The sequence below is a fragment of the Drosophila sulfurigaster genome, chromosome 2L, assembly GCF_023558435.1.
Source record: "Drosophila sulfurigaster albostrigata strain 15112-1811.04 chromosome 2L, ASM2355843v2, whole genome shotgun sequence".
Lineage (NCBI taxonomy): Eukaryota > Metazoa > Arthropoda > Insecta > Diptera > Drosophilidae > Drosophila > Drosophila sulfurigaster.
Window position 1 is genome coordinate 22815059 of NC_084881.1, and position 18241 is coordinate 22833299.

Genomic DNA, 18241 nt, shown 5'->3' on the forward strand with positions numbered 1-18241 from the left:
AAGAGAGTAGAGAGATTTGCAAATGAAAGATGCCAGAGGGCAAAACAATGCGAGCCACTGGCAACCAGTTAGATAGATAGAAAAAAAAACCTAAAACTAGTTTCTCTCGAAAATATCCTTAAGCAAATGTGGCCAAATTCATTCATGGCAAGTATTGAAATGCAGCTGAGAAATGAAGAGATGATATCGGTTATTGGTTATCAAGTATCTGCATTTATGATTAAGCAACAACAGCAGTGCAAATGCGGCATGTGGCAGGCAAACTATCAACATGCATGCCACGAGGCAAAAATGCGGCAACAGCAACAAAAGAGGGGGGCACAACCGCAACATGGTAAACATGAAACCGAAACTGTAACTAAAACTGCGAGACAGCTTCGCATACATAACTCAGTCTATGCATGTTTCCAATGTACAAGTGTGTGTGTGTGTGTGAGTGTGTGAGTGGGTGTGTAAACACAGTGAGGCAACAAAATTGAAAGCATTGCGAGAGTGCAGCAATACACGAGAGTTGGTAGCACTGCGAAAAATTTGCATGCATATTTACAAACTTTGGGGCAAAGTCAGCAAGCAAGCGGGTCGAGACACAACTCACTAAACTAATGCATGCAATGCAGATCCCCCTCACCCTTCTTTCCCCATTCCCCTCTTCACCCTGCTCTCTGCTGCACCATTGCCACTCCACAGTCGTGTCACATTTGCCACATTTGATGTTCGCTTTTGCAACTATTTGCAAATGCAAATTGCAAACATGCAACAGGGACATGTTGCGTAAATGTCAATGCTACAAAAACACTCCTCCACTGTCTCCCCTTCTCTCTTCTTCTCTCTCCCTCTCTCTCTCTCTCTCCCACTCGTTTTGTGGCCACTCAAAGCGCGTTTTGCTGTCTGCTGTTTTCGCTGCAGCATTAAGCAGCCTGCCTGCGGCAACAGCAATTGCAAAACTGTAGAATACCAAATATAAAACGAGTACGAAACGTTCACCCAGCTGATTGACGTGGGAGTTTTTCCAACAACAACAGACTCACTTGTCTTGCCAAAATGTGGGCGTGACAGCGACTTGTCAATGCATAAAAGACGTTGCTAAAGATTGCCAGTGCAATAGAGAGAGGCTGGCTGGCAGCAAACTCAAGCTTATAGACAGAGCATAACAAGGCAAAAATGCTGATGACAGTCTGCCCGAAGGCTACGCGCAAATGGCGTTGCTTTAACAACGTCTTCGCATCTGCTTCATTCCATTTCTATATGTATATTGATCAGGGCTTAAGCTTGACTTGTTTTAGCTCAGAATAAAAATATTAAATTCTTATGCAATACTATTGAAACAATTTTGAAAAATCATTCATTTTCAGTATATAAAATTATTTTACAATACTACTGAATCATTTTTAAAAATCATTCTACATCAATTTGCCCTCTGTAAACAATTCACTTTCATAAAAATTTCAGGGAAATATTTTAAAAATTTTTGTTGTACTTTCATGTGTGAAATGCAAATAAAATAAAATACAAATTTTATGTAAATGGAAAAGAATATAGAAATAGATACATTTTCGACATGAAGTTTTCATCTAGATACATTTGTAAACCAAATATGGATATCATGAAAATCAAAGCACTTTCAAGTGTGAAATTTGAACAAAATATTAAATAATAACATAATATTGAAAAAACTACAAACAAAAAACAAAGTTGCATTTATTGAAATGAATAAATTTTTCGCATCAATACAAAATCTATATTCCATCGCGTTTAACAAAAATCAAAGCATAGATTTTTGAACAATGCGAAGCGAGAGCAAAAAGCATCAATAATAGACACAGAACGAATTAGAAAACTTTTAAAGTAGTTGTAAAATGCATTGACATGCTGTTTTTGGGTTCAGCAAATGTTGCATAAAACTTGTCTCGAGCTGATCTCAGATACACAATTAGTGCAAATATCGCAGAAAAGTTGCTGCAGGAAAACACATTTAGCAATTATAAACTGTTGGTTTAACGTTTTGCCCAATCACTAGAAAATATTAAGAGACTTTGGCACTCAATATACGAAAATTACTCGACAACTTTCGTTCCCTTCGAAATCTTTCCAAATGAAAACATAAAAGAAACAGATACGAAAGCAATGTTTGGAGGCATGACGGCGTACTCTTAAAGTGAAAGAGAGATAAGGTGCAGAAAATCACAACCCAATTTGGTAAATATCAGAGAGAAAAAAAGAAACACACACAAGACACGAGGGTGAGAGGATGAGTAAGTGCAAATCAGAGAAGTGGAGTACGTTAAATTTTGCTGACTTAACAACATCGAAATGATGAAAATGAATGAGTGCATAAGCGAATGAATGAGCACACACACACACTGTGGCACACACATGAATAAATGTATGAGGCCCAAAAAAAAAAGAAGGAAAGCGAGATGAAGCTGATGTTTGCATGTAGAACGCGATGCTGAAAGCAGCCAACTCACGTTTGTGTAATCAGTGTGAAACCCAGCGTAAGCAAAGCCAAATCCAAAAGAAGACCTCAGCCAACCCCTCGACGCCCGCTCAGTTCCAATATACATAATGACATGAAGCACTCGAACACGACAGCAAACGAGAACTGAAAAGCTAAAGCTAAAGTTGAAGACTGAGGCGGAGGCTGTGACTGAGTCTTGTGGCTGTATTCTGTTCTTCCTTTGCTTCTTTTCCGTTGCCTCTGATGAAAATGCCATGTGACAACGTTGCAAGCAATACTCGCGTGTGTGTGTGGAGGTGTGTGTGTGTGTGGAGGTGTGTGTGCCACGCCCTCACGCAAATACCTTTATCGTATGTCAACGTGTCAAAGCCAGAGTCAATTTGACTTGCGGTTGTCGTTGACATTTTTCATGCTTTCTACGAAAGTCTCGCAACTCCTCCTCCAATATTTCACACACTCACGTGACTTCTTTGAGCGCAACTTTAAGTATTAAACCAACTACTACTGTTACTTCAATCTGCACACCCAACATATATTGACTTTGATTTATGACTCAACCACACGGAGCATAGTCAACGAATCGAATGATCCACTGCTAGCGGCATTAAAACTACTTAACGACCAATTAAATCCAATCCATTTGCAAAACAAAAGCAAATGACCCAAGCCAAATGCCAGAATACCAACAATTGCATTTATCAAATGCTGTCAATTAGTGCAAAAGAGAGAGAGGGAGAGCGAGCGAGCGAATCAATTGCATTACGAGCTGTGTGTGCTGCCCTTTTGCCTTAACAAAAGGGCAAAGTCAGTAAAGTCACTAAAAATTTATGACAGCAACTAACCTCAAAATGCAAACCATTTCATTTACGACAATGCGCGCTCCAAAAGTTTCCCCAGATTTTTCGTGCCCCTCCCTGCGTTCCTTTTGTGTTTTTAGAGTGGAGTCTATGCCGGATACCCTAAAAGAGCCTAACAAGCTGAAACCTCAATCGGCAATTGACTGTGGCAATTTGGCAGTTGGTTGATAGAGAAAAAGAAGAAAATTTCATGAGGTTTACGCTAACTGCAAATGAAGCTGAAGTAAAAAGTTCAACAATGAATATTAGGCTTGATTATTCTATAGATTTCAAAAAATAACATATATTTCTTAATGGGTTTAAACTAACTAACATTTTGTTTGAAAATCTTTCCTTTGATTATATAAAATATTTGATTAATAAATATTTCTTTACTAAGCCAAAGAAAATGAATATCGCCAAAAAAAATTCTTAACTTAAAAATAAAATATGGATACAATGTGCTTTCATAATACTCTATTGTATTCTCTATGTTTATAATGCTACCACAATATAAATATTTAAAATATTTGCAATAATAATTATCTCAATTTAGATAAACAATTTACAAAAAAATTGAACAAAATTATGAAAAATAAAGCATTTTATTTTTGATAGATTGTATATTATATATTTTAAATATTCTTCTAGATTTTTGGTTAAAGTTTTATTACGATACCCAAACCAGAAGTAATTATGTCTGCTGCCATGCATTCATATTTTAACATTAAAAATTAATGCCTTTATAAATAATATAATATAATATAATAAATATAAAGGAAAGGAAAAGCAAGAAAACTATTCTTTTTATACACCCTTCTTTTTGCAGGGTATTTGACCATCGCTTTACTGCTTTATTCTTTCGCTTTTTTTAAGTTTTTAATGTTTCTGCATGTTGCCAGGCTGGCGCCAATGATGTTGAGAGTTGATTACACTTTAATGGCCAAGGCGTTGCACAAAGTTTCTTCCTGTGCGCACACATACATACATACAAAGAAGGCTTACAACTCACACACATGCACAGAGACATTTCTAATTATTTAATGGCCGCAGCGCATGCAGTTTTGTTATGTAAATGTGGCGCAGAGTCGCATTCGCGTTGCTGGCTTCTGCCGAAATATTTACGGCTTTTGTGGCAGCTGCATGCACTGAATTCTTCTTTTTTTCGGAACGCAACTGCAAAGCGAAACTTTCCAATCATTATTGCACACACACACAGAACGAGAAAGAGTGTGGCACACTTGGCTAGGCACGTAATGGCCGCTGCGTCCTTTGTGCACTGATACGTGCGAGAAGCAAGGCAAACAAAAGGCGCAGCAGAGGCGAAACAAAAGGCGTTAAAAATGCAAAACAAAAAAAAAACAGAATTGCAAGGAAAATAAAATAAACCTGTAAAGTACTTAAAGTGCATTTAAAAAACCAAAAAAAAAAAATCGAGTTGTAGGCGTTGGCCATTAAATTACAAGCCAAGTCAAGAGAACGAGAGTGCAGCGTTTGCATTTTATTGTTTTTATGCGGTCGCAAATGAGGGCGTGGTCCGAACTTTATCAGATTGCGCATAAAACACTTGAAAGGAATTTCTCCGATAAAAAATGGGAAAACAAAAAATGCTCAGTTCATTGATTTTTCAAGCAATTAAAGTGACCGGGCGAATGTCGAAAAGTCGTGGCGAACGAACGCTAATTGAAATTCCAGATTAACCGAAAAACCAGTTGAGGCAAAAATTCAATTCCATTGAGTAAAAGAAGAAAGCAGAGCGTTATATGTGTGCGTGTATGTGTGGGTGTCTAGGAAATGGTTATCGATGCATCCGGCAGCTGTAGCTGCTTCCGCTTGACTGCTGCTGCTGATGCTTCTACACATTTCCAAATAAGCGAGGGAATCGACCGACTCGTTGGTCATTCAATGAACGGACAGATTAGCCGCTCTCCCAGCCGCATAACGAGAGTAGCAGCAAAGAAGATGAAAAAAAAAAACGAAATGCGAATAGGAAGACAGCTAGAAAAACCAGGCAACAAAATGGCCAAGAGCAAAGTCTGTAATGATGCGGAAGCTAACAAAAGGCCGTTGCGATACAAAAGACCAGAGACTGCGACTGGCGACAGTAGCCAGGGCCAAGAGCAAACTCAGACCTAGAGAGAAGAGTGTGCGGGTGGCAAAGGCAAAGGGAATGGGAATGGCAACGGCAAAAGCATTCTAAAATTGCGGTCAATTGAAATGGCAATCAAGTTAGTGGCACGTTCTCGTCATGGCCAATATGAGCACAATAAAAGCCCTCTTCACACACAGTGTGAAGCGGTCAATGGGGCAACAATAACAAGAAGAACAACAACAATTTGCTGACATTCATACCAAATCCTCCGATCCGCAACCAAAGCCAAAGCCAAAGCCATAGTCATAGCCATAGCCATAGAGAAGGCACACCACAGCACGCAGCTCTACACCGCATAGAAGACATCGCCACAAAGCGCAATGAACCACAATAATTACAATGGTCAAAAAAGCATTCGCTTTTTGCCAAGGACTCAACTCAACTCAAGCCAACTTAGCGAAATGAAACAGAACCAAATCACGCAGAGCGTCACCATAAAATTTGATAATAAAAGAACAATATCTGAGAATTGATTTTTCGAAATAAAAACAGCTCCAGCTGTTTGATTGACAAACAAAGCACAGGCGATTTTACTTTTTAGAATATTTCTTGAAATAATAAGCAACAAATATATATTAAATATTTTTGCTTGTTGTGATGACAATTGTGAACAACGGACAAATTAGCCAGTGTTCATAAGCCCTTTGTTATCGGTATCGATACTGCATGCACAGTATTGGTATCGCGATACTTAATAAAATACTTAAATATCGATAATCAACCACGAGTAGTATGAAGCACGCACTCGAGCAAGAAACACGTTACCGGACAATATTATAATTTAAAATGTTAAAACATATCCCCTCAATTATTTAAATAATCCTACAAATACACTTGAAGGTTTATTATTTATTTATTATTTACAAATGAGTATCGTTAAATGGTTCTATTACAATAGATTGATTTGAATAAAAATATTTAAAAACAAGTATGAAAGCTACAGCCGAGTGGGCTAATATAAATTAATAGATTAGACCACATTCTAAAAAATATACCGACTTAAAATACCGTAAATTCAAAAATATTCCTAAGGTTGTATTTGGTATATCGATATAGTACTACAAGCTAAATATACCATTAAGTAAAGTAAAAAATATACCCGATTGCAGAAAAAATAAATAAAATGATTTCTTAAGTAACTTTATACAGACGGACGGATAGACGGACAGATAGACATACATACATATGTAGCAATATGATATCGGTCGTATACATCAATAACAAATACAATCAAATAAACAAATTGCTACTAAAGCGCACTCACGTCATTAAAATTATAAAATTACGCATTAAAATATAATATTAAATAAAACAGATATAAATATAATATAAATAAAGACAACTTCTTGGCAACTAATTAGATCCTGGCTTATGATTGCCGAATGAAAAATCTCTCAATACCTTGGCAGACATTCAAGTTTTAAAAAATATGTATACATCTAAAGCAAATTAAATAAAATGCCCAGCAGAGCATTAAGAGTATTATAAATGAATAACCTCGAGCAAGCGATGTGTGGTGATGTGGGTGAGCGGGGAGCAGAAGCGGGATGAGGTCGACCACATTCGACCTGAATTTGGCCAGACATCCTGGCGTGCCGGAAATGTGCCGGGCAAGGCAGGCAGGCAGGAGGCAGGCAAAAATAACTGAAGGACGAAGAACGATACGAAATGGAACTAAAGTCATTTGGACGAAAACGTAACGAGAATTCAGCACAGACTTGCAGCCGCAGACGGAACTTGAGCTGGAGACGAGTCTGGTGTGGCAAGTGTGGCAATGTGGAAAGTGGCAAATCCAAGGAAAAGCACTTTTCAATTTAGTTGCTATCGCCGGGCTCTTATCGCTCCGCAGAGTGACTGGCAATTTGCGTCGACAAACTGCGGCAGCTGGTTGGTAGCAAACTTACTGCAAACTTGCTGCAAATCAACAACAACAGCAAAAGCAAAAGCAACTACAACTTCAACTACAACCACAGGCCTAGACACAGTTCAAAGCTTAAAAGCAGCAATCGTGTGGTTGTTGCTGTTGCACTTGCTGATTTGTCTAGTTGTTGCATGCAATTGCGAGCAGATTTTACGTTTAGCTTTCATTTGATGGCCTTTTAAAGCCATTTTAGCACGCGCTTCGCCAATTTCAGGCCAAAAATTCCCCCAGAACCGCTGCGCCGGAAGTTTAGTGAGAGCCGAAAAGCACAGAAACAAAACCGTAAAAGAGGAAAAACTAGGGGCAAAATGCAGGAAAACTCAGACCACATAGCTTTGTTGCCCATGTCGTTGCTGCATCTTCGCCACTCTTTGCCTTTCTCTGCTGCGGTGGCTGTGGCAATGGCCGCCCTGCGTTGTGGCAAACATTTCCTTCCTGTGCCAGTTCCAAAATATATCCTTTCCCCCCTCACTTTGCCCATTTGTTGGCAGCTCTAAACGTTTTTCACACATTTCGCTTGCAGTTCTTTCACTTTTTTTTTGTTTCCAGCATTTTGTCGGTGTCTGTTCATGATTTATTTTGTCTTGTTGCCTCACCCTAGGGATCCGACTTCACGTCGCCCACATCTTGTTTATGTAAAAATGCGCAGCAAATAAAAAAAAGACGAAATTCGCATAAAAAATGCACTTGTCAGTCACACAGTCAGCGGTTGCACTTTGTTATGAACTGTCAACGGCTCAAACAAGTTGAACTGGGGAATTGTTTAGCGTGCTCAACTGGGAAACGCCCTGCACTGAAAGAAATCTATAGTTTACTATTTATATCCGCTACCCACTGGGTAAGAGGGTATAATATAAGTTTGTGCCACTAGAAAGTGTTTGTAACGGGCAGAAGGAGGCATCTCCGATCTTATTAAGAATATATATTCTCGATCAGCGTCAACAGCCGAGACTATATAATAAACAAGCCAGTGTGTCTATGAACCCTTAGATTTATAAGACTATACGAGATGGAAATATAAGCAAGCCGATGAAGTTTACTTTAAATTTTTGCCACGCCCAATCGGCTCTTTTGTTAGCTTCTATGGGAGACAATCTGAAATGTTTAGTACTCTATGGCATATTTTCATTGTATAGTAATATAGCCTTCGGAATGTTTTTGTATTTGTGGCACATTAATTTAGTATATTTGAAGAGCAATACCGCACTGTTTCCACCAATTCAAAATAGGTAGCGGGTATCTCACAGTCTCTATAGTTTTCATATTGGGTTTTTTTTTTTAAACTAGCTCAACAATGGACTGTTCCTAAAGAATATTTTTTAACTTTTACCTCTTTGCTTCATTCATATTCATCACGTCTTTGAGTTGTCATTTTTTTTGTTTGCAATTTATACACTACCTGAGTTCAAAATGCAAAGACAAAATATTGCTCTTCTAACGCTCTTCTAACGCTTGCTCCAACTCTCGCATCTCTGTTTTGTTTGCAAAGTGAATCTAATGGCTCTGACATTGAGCTATCCGCAAGCAGCTGTGTGGAGATTATCAATGGCCACTCACTTCAATTTCAATGAGTTTATTTGTATGTTTTTCTTTATTTGGCTCTCGAATTCTGTTTTCTTTGGCTTGTCGTTTTGGTCAAATTCAGTTAGGCAAAAAATTATCGACTCTTTGTTCGAGTGTTGAGTGTGTTATTCAAGGGGTAAAGTACTTCATCCATACACACACACACACTCCCACATGTGTGTTGCCTGAGTGTGCTCAAGTTGATAAAGATAAGTGCAAGATAAGCAAACGTTTTGTTGGGCAAACTTCTCTAGTGTTTGCTGCTCTCTTGGACAACACCAACTGCAAATTTACGGGCTTTGTCTGAAGTGCTGTTCGAGTATTATTCATACTAGAGAGATAGAGAGCTTGAAAGTAGAAATGGTTAAATGAGTATGCACATCCTTTTTAAACATTTTTTGAGAGTAAACCAATTTATTGCATCTGATTTTAATCACAATATTGCTTAAAGGCAGTTTAATCAAGAGAGTGACGTATTCCCGATTGGCCTCCATTCCAGGTATCGTTCCCAGTGCTATAGTTTGAATCACTTATATTATAGGATTCTACGAGATCAACCTCGTCCTTATTAAGAAATTCTCATGATTATAGAAAACATAAGCAATCGCAATTGATACTTACCTGTTGATTATAAGACGAGTTCTCATTTGGATCTGAAACAATGCAAAAGAAATGCTAATAACATGAAAATTATATTTATTAATTAGATTACCTCCGAAAACAACAAATGGGCTACTGTTCAAATTAGAGTCGCGACTATTATAATCGCAAAAAGCTCCAAAACCAGTTCCACTGTCCCGACTAAAACGTGGCGCCAGCAAATCTGACTGACGATGAAATTGATCAGCCTCAAGCGAAAACAATTGTTGACTTTGCTTGTGACGCATTCGCAACTCCAATTTGCGACGCTCCTCGTCAGCCTCACGACGCTTTAACTCTAGAAGTAAACAAATAGAAATGTAGATTAGATAAATCGCTAACAATATGAAACAAACCTTTTCGCAACAACTCCGTTTCGCGCATAGTTCGAGCGTAGTCCAACTCGTCCTCCAATTTTTGTTCTTCGTATTTGAGTTCGCGTTGAAGAGCAGCTGCCTTGTTTTTATAATACTCTATTATACATTTATATTTAGTGGCGTATTCATGCTCAAATGAACAGAGATCAGCGAAACGTGGACCAACGGAACGTTCCTCATTAAAGGCTTGTGATTTCGCAATCATCTTTTCCGACATTCCATCGTCGTCATCATTGATGTCCAAGGGCTCGACAATGCACGGACGCAATTTGGCAGTTAGAAGAAAGCATCGCTCTTGGCATAGGCTCAAACAGTTCATTGCCGATGATCGCATTACAAACTCAACAATGCCCTCGCCCTTATGATTGCCACGATTGTCAACCACAACGACAGCACGCTCAATTGGCCCAAAGATCTCGAAAGCCTTATGCAATAACTCGTTCGACACACAGTCCGACAAATTGGTAACACGCACCAACGGATGACTTGGGGCAAAACGAACGCGCAATGTGCGTCCATTAACAATCGAACCATCCACGGCACGCTTGGCCTTAACCGCATTCTGATGGAAATCCATCTTGAGAAAGGCTAAGTTCTTCTGCACATTGACGAAGAGATCGTTAATCTCTCCGTATGGTTCAAACATTTCCTTAAGTTTCTCCTTTCCCATATCTTTCGGCATATTGCCAATGTAAAGACGATTGCGGTTAGAGAAACGAAATTCTTCAATGTCCATAGAGTCCAGCTCAAGAATTGGGCCCTCAATGGCTTGGAGTTTTTTTCTCTATAAAGAACAAATCCTTGTTGTTGTTGTTGTTGTTGTTGTGGTTGTTGGTGTATCCACGATTCCTACTAACACCACTGGAGACGCGATTGCGAAAGGCTTTCGGTCCTTCCAATTGAGCAACTTGATTACTTGGCTCGTGCACAACAAGCGGCCACGATTTCTAAGACAAATATGTGTATTATTAATTAAAATTAATAAATATTCGTTTTACGTACATCTCCCCTGCTCAAAACGACCTTTCTTTAAGGTCTCGGATATCTCATCCTGCTCCTCCAAGTGGCGCTTACCAAGTATTTTGACTTCCTCGCTTGGCTTTGAAATATTTTCGCTGTTCATTATTGCTAATTTTTATTTAGCCTGCAATGAAAATTACCAAGCAAGTTTGATAAAAAAAAAAGAACAATGAAAAAAAAGACAATTAAATAAAAAAGGATTTAATAATCTGCTGATGCTACAACTTGAAAGTCTCAATTCAACTGAACTCTTACTGGAACAGTTGCCAAGCTACTAGCTTTATTCATTACTTCCTCAAATCGATGTGTGCTGCGATTAAATACAGAATCTTTAAGTCGATTAGCAATTTATTGCCAAATGGAATGAAACAGAAAATGAAGAACCCATAGAATTCGATTAAGAAACACATATCGCATTTTTTTTTGTGTCATTCCATTTTGTTTCGATTGCAGTTATCGTAAGATTCACGAAGCAATCCCTGACGACTCTGTCACACGTGTTTTACTTTTCTCTAAATCGAATAATTAATTGTATCACAATTCAACTTTGTTAGATAAACATGGCTGTCATTAAGCTACTGACTTCTGATAATGTTATTATTGAGACTGAAATGGATTTAGTCATGTGCTCAGGCACTATAAAGGTTAGCATTGTTTTGACTATGTTCTGAACGTAATACTCATCGAATTTAATTTGTTAAAGGGTATGTTGGAGAGCTGCAGCGGAGACGATGAGATTGTTCCGTTGCCAAAAGTGAGATCGGCGATTTTAATAAGAATTCTTCAATGGGCCAAATTTCATCGGTACGAGTTTGCTGATACAACCGCTGAGGAGGAAGCTGAATACGTTTGCGGTGTGATTTCTCCATGGGATAGCGATTTCCTTAACGTTGATATGAGCACCCTTGTCGAACTGATTGATGTTGCCAACTTTCTGAACATTCAGCGTCTTTTGCAGCTGGCCTGCAAGACTGTGGCTAATATGCTTGCGGGCAAGACCGCAGATGAAATGCGCAAGATTTTGTGCATCAAAAATGATTTAACTTTCTCGGAAGAAGCGGTGATGCGCAAGGAGAGCAAATGAAAATATCTTACAGTTTTTAATATGATGTTGCTTTAATTAATATTTCTGAAATTAAACAGATGACACCTGAAAGGTCTCTTTATATATAACTAAATGGATTAAATATAATAAAAAGTTCGCTAAAAGAAAACTTTTGTTTATGCTATCAAACATTCGCGTTTCAAAATGGAAACGAAAAACCTTTCATCTAATTATAAAAATCTAAATTTTAATATAGTTGTGAAACCTTAAAGCAATTAAGCCAATTACGTCCGAACTAATAAAGTTTTACGCTTTTTTTGTTATTTGCAGAACGTACAACATGACGTATGTATGTGTGATGTGAAACAAGAAACAATATTTGCCATAGGAACATCGCCGCAGGTGAACTTTTGTAACGCACTTAATATGGTAAAATCTGCACAAATTTATGAACTCTGCTAATTAGCAGCATTTACACAAGTTTCCAAAGGCGAGGAAGAGTAAACAAGCGTTCTGCTGGTCAGTTGAAAGGAAGAACTCAAGGGTGGGGAGAGCGAAAAAAAAAGTTGAAACAACATTTACAACATGGAAATTTTGTTATGGAAAACTCGAACATAAACAAGCAGCAGGTGAGGAAGTAACGCGATGGGATTACACGTGGCCACATGTTAAACTTGTTAATGGCTTCATTTATGTAAGTTCATTAGCAAAGACCGAACAAGATGGTCAACTGCCAAGGGATGGGAAGGAGAAGCAACAACAACAACCGCTGCGTTGAAATGTCAATAGATAGAAGCGAATTGTTGTTGCAAGTTGGCAATGGCAGTTGGCAGTTGCCAGTTGGCAAGTCTCGAGGCGTTGGCCATCAATCAAATCAACAAATGGCCAACTGACTGCACAAAGTTGTCACTCGGTCGAGAAGCCAGCCACACACAGCACCACGGCCAAGGAAATGAAATGAAAATTAAAATGCACACACAAACACATAGAGGAGAGTGAAGGCAGTTGAAACAGACAGACAGTCAGACAGACAGACAGACAGGCTGAGGTACAAGTTGGCCAAGTGGAAGACCACAAGGGCGACAGGGGAGTTGGACAATGCCCGTTGGCGCGTTGTCACGTGAGGCACAGGCAGAACTGAGAGAACTGGGAACAGCACGAATCAGGCAACCAATCAAGCGGCGTGTGACATGCAACTGAAGCGTGCGTGCCCCAGCAAAACTCGCAACGCTCCATGCATTATAAACTCAGTGAGCAGCCCAGTCGACAGTCGACAGTAGACTCAGCCGGTGTCTGGGGGCTGTCTGTCTGTCAGCACAACTTTTAGCTTAGTTTGTAGTCAACTTTGCACAGCACAGCACAGTTGGGTTAGTTTCACTGACTGCGCCACATCTCAAAGCTGTCCACCTGCTCAACAGCTCTCTCTCTCTCTCTCTCTCCGTTTCTTCCCCCTTGCTATGGTACTCTCTGCTGGCTGGCGACACGTCAATGCTTTCATCATTTAATTAACTGTTTCGTGTAGCGTGAGCGAGAACAGTTCACACACACTCCACTCGTTGTCGCCCTGCAGTCCCAACCTGGAGGCTACGTGCCTCGTGTCGTCCGCTGTGCAAAATATGACGAAAATCACATTTCAATATGCGCAACAGCAGCCCGCAGCAGCAACAGGAGACGCGTCTAGTCCTCGGGTGTCCTCGATGTCCTCGTTGGCACAATTTGCATGCCGTTTGATTGATCGTCTCGCTTCAGTTTGTGCCACTTGCAACGGGAAATTTAACTGTCAGTCCATCAGTACAACTCATGCACTCACTCTGCCTCATAGGTAATTGGCATATTACTAGACTAATGCGTAGATTGCTGGCCAGTTGAGTGTGCCTGCCTGTGTGTGTTGATATGATATGTTCAGAAATTGTATTATTATTAACTGCTTTCGAGACAGCGTTGCGTTGCAAATTGATGTGCACAATTGAATGCTTAACATTTATCGGTGTCAATAATTTTAGGTAAAGTGAGAACAAGTTTTGTCAGAGCTTAATTCTACAACTAATATATTAACTCGAGCTAAAAAATTGCTTAATCTGTTCGCACTTGAAATGTGAATAAACTAAACAAATTCACAAAGCTTCATTCTAATCCCCACTGACAAATGCTTATTTACAAATCCGCTTAATCCCGCTTAAGCTTGTTAAAGTTATGCATCTACTTTGAGTACGTTATCGCTTAAGACAACTTCTTTGCATGGCAAATGCTTTAGAATTTATTCGCAGCCCAAAAACAACTCAACTCAAGTTTTGCCCAACTCAACAGAAACTTAAGTCATATCAGCAATAGTTTTTCTCTTTACTGTTTATGCTTTCAACTTAAGCTCTAACAAATCGCATCAAATGCCTCATGTGGCTTTGCAGCAACAACAATAATTCACATGCTATCAAATTAATAGATAAAAACTTGTATAGTGTGAAAGAAGGGATGTGCCACATAATTTATGGCTGGAAATCAGAATGGCAAACAGAATTGTTTACGATTTGTACAAAGCGTGGGGAATGAAAGGGAGTGAAAATGTATTTGGAGCTGTGTGTAGATTGAAAAGAAATTCAACGCGATATTTGCGGTGATTTATGTATTATTTTCGACGTTATTTGAGTTTATATTTAAAACATTAGCAAAACAACAAGCAAGTGAGGAAAACACTGAGCAGCGCAGCGCCACAAAGAGATAAAAACTAAAACTGCACAAAAGAGTTAGACAGAGAAAGGAGGAGGAGAGAGCAAGTTGAATGTAGGTAACAAGCAGCCAACAAACAGACAACCAGACAGAAAGACAGACAGTCAGACAAACAGATAGATAGAGTAAGAGTCAGAAGGGTGGAGCGTGGAGGGGAGACGGTGGGGTAGGCAGAGAGATAGCCAGGCAAAGCGGAGACAGAGACAGCCAGATAGATAAAGTGCAAAGGGCAGACAGACAAATAAAGCGGAAATGTTAACGGCAACGAATGGCGGCAATGGCGACTGCAGCTGAGGGCAGCCATTTTGTACACACATACATTTGCACAAAAGGCAAGTATACGTATGTTTGTTACAGTTTAGGTAGATTTGGTGTGTGTGTGTATTTTTGGGGTTATTTTGTACATGATTTCCGTTTAAGCACATATGTGCTCTCTCAACCTCTCTATCATTCTCCCCCGTCTCTTGTACCACAGTGCGTATAATTTATGTTGCAATTTATATTTTTGGACAACAATTCGAGTCGGTTTCCAATTTAAATTGACTGCCACTCGAGCTGCCTGCAAGTCAAGTGTTTCTTTTTGTGCACTGAGTGAGATTCAGAACACGGCACACAAACATTTGTTGACATTAATGCCTTGGAGAGAGCCAGAATAATACGATGGGCACAGCAGCGCGTTGAAAAGCGCAGCAGAACAACGAGCAAACTGCTGACTTGCAACCATATACAGTTATTTTCGACACACTTACACACGCTAACGTAGGGCAAGTACTTGAATTGTCTACACAGAGCAACTGCAGCAGCAGTAGCAGCAGCAAAGGCAAAGGCAAAGAAGTGTCACTCACAATGGCACTGAAGTGGAGCACTCGAGGCACACACAGAAAGTCACTGTTACTCTCTGCTTACTTATATAGAGTCCAGCACATAAGTATCAAGTGTATATGTATATGCCGTTGTTTGCTTAACAATTGGCAACAGGCTGCGAGACAGTTGCCTAGGGTCGAGTTGACTTTAAGTGTTTTATTAAATTATTTAAGAGATTCGAGTCTCTCAAGCAATTCTGCAGTTCGTTACAGCTAAAGACATGCTTATCCATTAAGTTTTCGCCATAACAGCAAGTCATTATCAATAGTTAACATAATTATTTATTCAACACAGTTTAACTTTAACAAAATGATACGTAAAAGCGCAGTGAAACTGAACACTTGATGGCGAAAACTTTTTCTAGAGTACACTCTGAAGGGTAAATGTGTGAAAAAAGTCTAAACTGTTATTTCAAATATCACTTTCGAAAGAATAAAGTGTAAATGTAAAATGTATGCCTCTTAAGTTAAAAGTCTGCTTTCGTTACTTCAACTAGTTTTGCATTCAAGTCTAGCAAATTCAACTATAAATTTCTGTCATGCCTTTCGCATTCAGCTGCTGCCTGTAGTTTATATGGAATGCTCGATCCTATATCATTCAAGTGGCAGTTTCATTTGCGAAAGCAACTCAAAAGTCAAGCTTAAAATGTGCGCAATTTGTCAGAGAAGATAGGAAGCTAATTCTTTTTTGTTTTTCGGGCGTTTTTGTATTTAGTTCTAGCTTTCCGGAGCTACTGTTTACTGCTCTGGGCACAAAAATAACAATTAATTCAGGATAAACACATTTTATAATTAAAAAATTCCTTTTGTAGCATGATGAGCTGAGCCAGCAGAAAAACAAAAGCAAGCTAAAATGAAATTAAGTGAAAACAACTAAACAAAAAAAACGAAGCAGAGAATTCCACAACGACAAGGGAACAGCTTACAAAACTGACAGCCAAATGGAAGACGATGCAAAAAAAAGTTGGAAAAAGAGAAACCCAAAAAACACAGCGAGAGAGAATGTGAAAAAGTTTTTGGACAAGCGCTTGTGAAATACGTAATTTGGTGAAATGTTCAAAAGGTTTAGAAAGCAAGACAACGACGGACGACGCAACAAACAGCACACGCTAGCGATGACGACGTCGCGACGTCGACAGCTAATGCAACACATGGCGTATACGTAATGCGCTTTCAATGGCTGCTCCAGTCAGACAACGTGTCGCAGGCGCTTTCAATTTCACTCAAAGGCCAAAAAATTTAATCATCTTTCGTCCTCTAAGCTGATTAGGGTCGCATGCATGAACACAAGGAGAAAGTTACCCACTCTTATTCTCCTTCACCCGCTGTCCCCCAACTTTTTCCCTTTCCTTCCACACACCGCCAAAATTGCTCCCACTAATTTCGTCTTTTTTGTAACCGAGGCGAACGCCTGTTGTTGGCATTTTCTTCCTTTTTCGCGTTCTCTCGTTTCTATTTTCTTGTGCATTTCCGTAAAGCGAGTAATTTATTGTATGTAGCGTAATTAACCCGCTTCATGGCCGCGTTTTTGGCTTTCACACTTGGCTGTTGCTCTGTTGCTGCCGTTGCCGCCTAATGACGTTATATACATTACATTTTGCATGCTTCGTGGTCGCCGTTTGGACCTAATTTGTATACCCTGTGAAGTATAAATGAAGCTGAGAGAGTCAAACGGATACAATAAATATGCAAACACTGATGAAAAGAAAATCACATTTTAGAAAATTAAATTGTATACCTTTCATATTGGAACTCTTCGTTAATTAATATTACAACATATTGCTTTTTATTTTATTTTATTATTTGGCCAATACTTATTATACATATTTCAGTAATAATCCTAATAGATTTACCCTTTTTTGTACTACGTCTTTAACAGAGTATTTTCAGTCGCTCAGCTTAATTTTCTTATTTCGCATTTTTCTTATCTGTGCCAACCCTTTGGGTATGAAGGCAGCCAAAAAAAAATACAGAAAATTTCATTTCACTTTGGTGATTTAAGTCTTATCTGCGTGTAAAGTCGCCCTCAGTAATTAGTTTCATTTCGGTCAAGCTGTATATCTGTAAAAACCCAAAGCCCAGAACCTCCAACCCCTTCGACTGTTGGCGACCTGTGTTAAGTTGATATATTTTTTTTTCGCTTACATTTCACAAATTGTGCGCAGCTTGGCAAACTTGACCAAGACGCGTACAGAAATGGGAGGCTTGGGGAGATTTGCTAACGCAGTCGTATAACTGGCAGCTGGCATTTGGTAAATGTCAGCTTAGAACTCTCCAACCCTTAGTTCGCCTGCTGCACACGTTCAAGCCAAGTGAACTGACAGGCAAATTAAACTTGAGTAAATGGCAGGCAACAGACAATTTATCAGATATACATATATACAGCTTTATACCTTTCACACGTACATGATAAAGCTATAAAATTGCACGTCCACAACACAGCACAAAATAAAAAAACAAATGTCGTCTTCAACGTTTAATCTAGAATTTCAGTTTTGTCCTCAAGCATATCCAATTTATACATTGAATTTTGCATTGGGATTTATAGCTTTTGTTTTTTAAATAATAGAAGCTGAAAATAAAATGTAAAGTCCTTTATAGAAAGTCAGTTCGATTTATGTCACACATCTTTAATATGTTTAA

At 39.0% G+C, this 18241-nt stretch overlaps 2 protein-coding genes across 2 annotated transcripts; one reads left to right on the forward strand and one right to left on the reverse strand.

The window, feature by feature from the left end:
• Nucleotides 1-9335: 9335 nt before the first annotated feature.
• Nucleotides 9336-10909, reverse strand: LOC133847021 (protein no-on-transient A-like). The gene is made up of 4 exons (XM_062281746.1): nucleotides 9926-10909; nucleotides 9643-9867; nucleotides 9552-9583; nucleotides 9336-9494 (listed from the first exon to the last, which is right to left on the reverse strand). Exons 1-4 carry the CDS (start codon nucleotides 10680-10682, stop codon nucleotides 9387-9389), a joined length of 1122 nt encoding a protein of 373 aa, XP_062137730.1. The 5' UTR covers nucleotides 10683-10909; the 3' UTR covers nucleotides 9336-9386.
• Nucleotides 10910-11505: 596 nt separating this feature from the next.
• LOC133847023 (S-phase kinase-associated protein 1-like) lies at nucleotides 11506-12180 on the forward strand. Its single transcript, XM_062281762.1, has 2 exons — nucleotides 11506-11610; nucleotides 11670-12180. Exons 1-2 carry the CDS (start codon nucleotides 11527-11529, stop codon nucleotides 12048-12050), a joined length of 465 nt encoding a protein of 154 aa, XP_062137746.1. The 5' UTR covers nucleotides 11506-11526; the 3' UTR covers nucleotides 12051-12180.
• The last annotated feature ends 6061 nt before the right edge of the window (nucleotides 12181-18241 follow it).

Bases quoted from the DNA above. Each gene is read 5' to 3' on its own strand.
- LOC133847021 (XM_062281746.1), bottom strand. From the start codon at position 10,682: ATGGACATTGAAGAATTTCGTTTCTCTAACCGCAATCGTCTTTACATT. The intron at 9,868-9,925 runs GTTTGTTTCATA...GTTTACTTCTAG, and splicing joins AACGGAGTTGTTGCGAAAAG to AGTTAAAGCGTCGTGAGGCT. The intron at 9,584-9,642 runs GTAATCTAATTA...GCATTGTTTCAG, and splicing joins CCCATTTGTTGTTTTCGGAG to ATCCAAATGAGAACTCGTCT.
- LOC133847023 (XM_062281762.1), top strand. From the start codon at position 11,527: ATGGCTGTCATTAAGCTACTGACTTCTGATAATGTTATTATTGAGACT. The intron at 11,611-11,669 runs GTTAGCATTGTT...AATTTGTTAAAG, and splicing joins TGTGCTCAGGCACTATAAAG to GGTATGTTGGAGAGCTGCAG.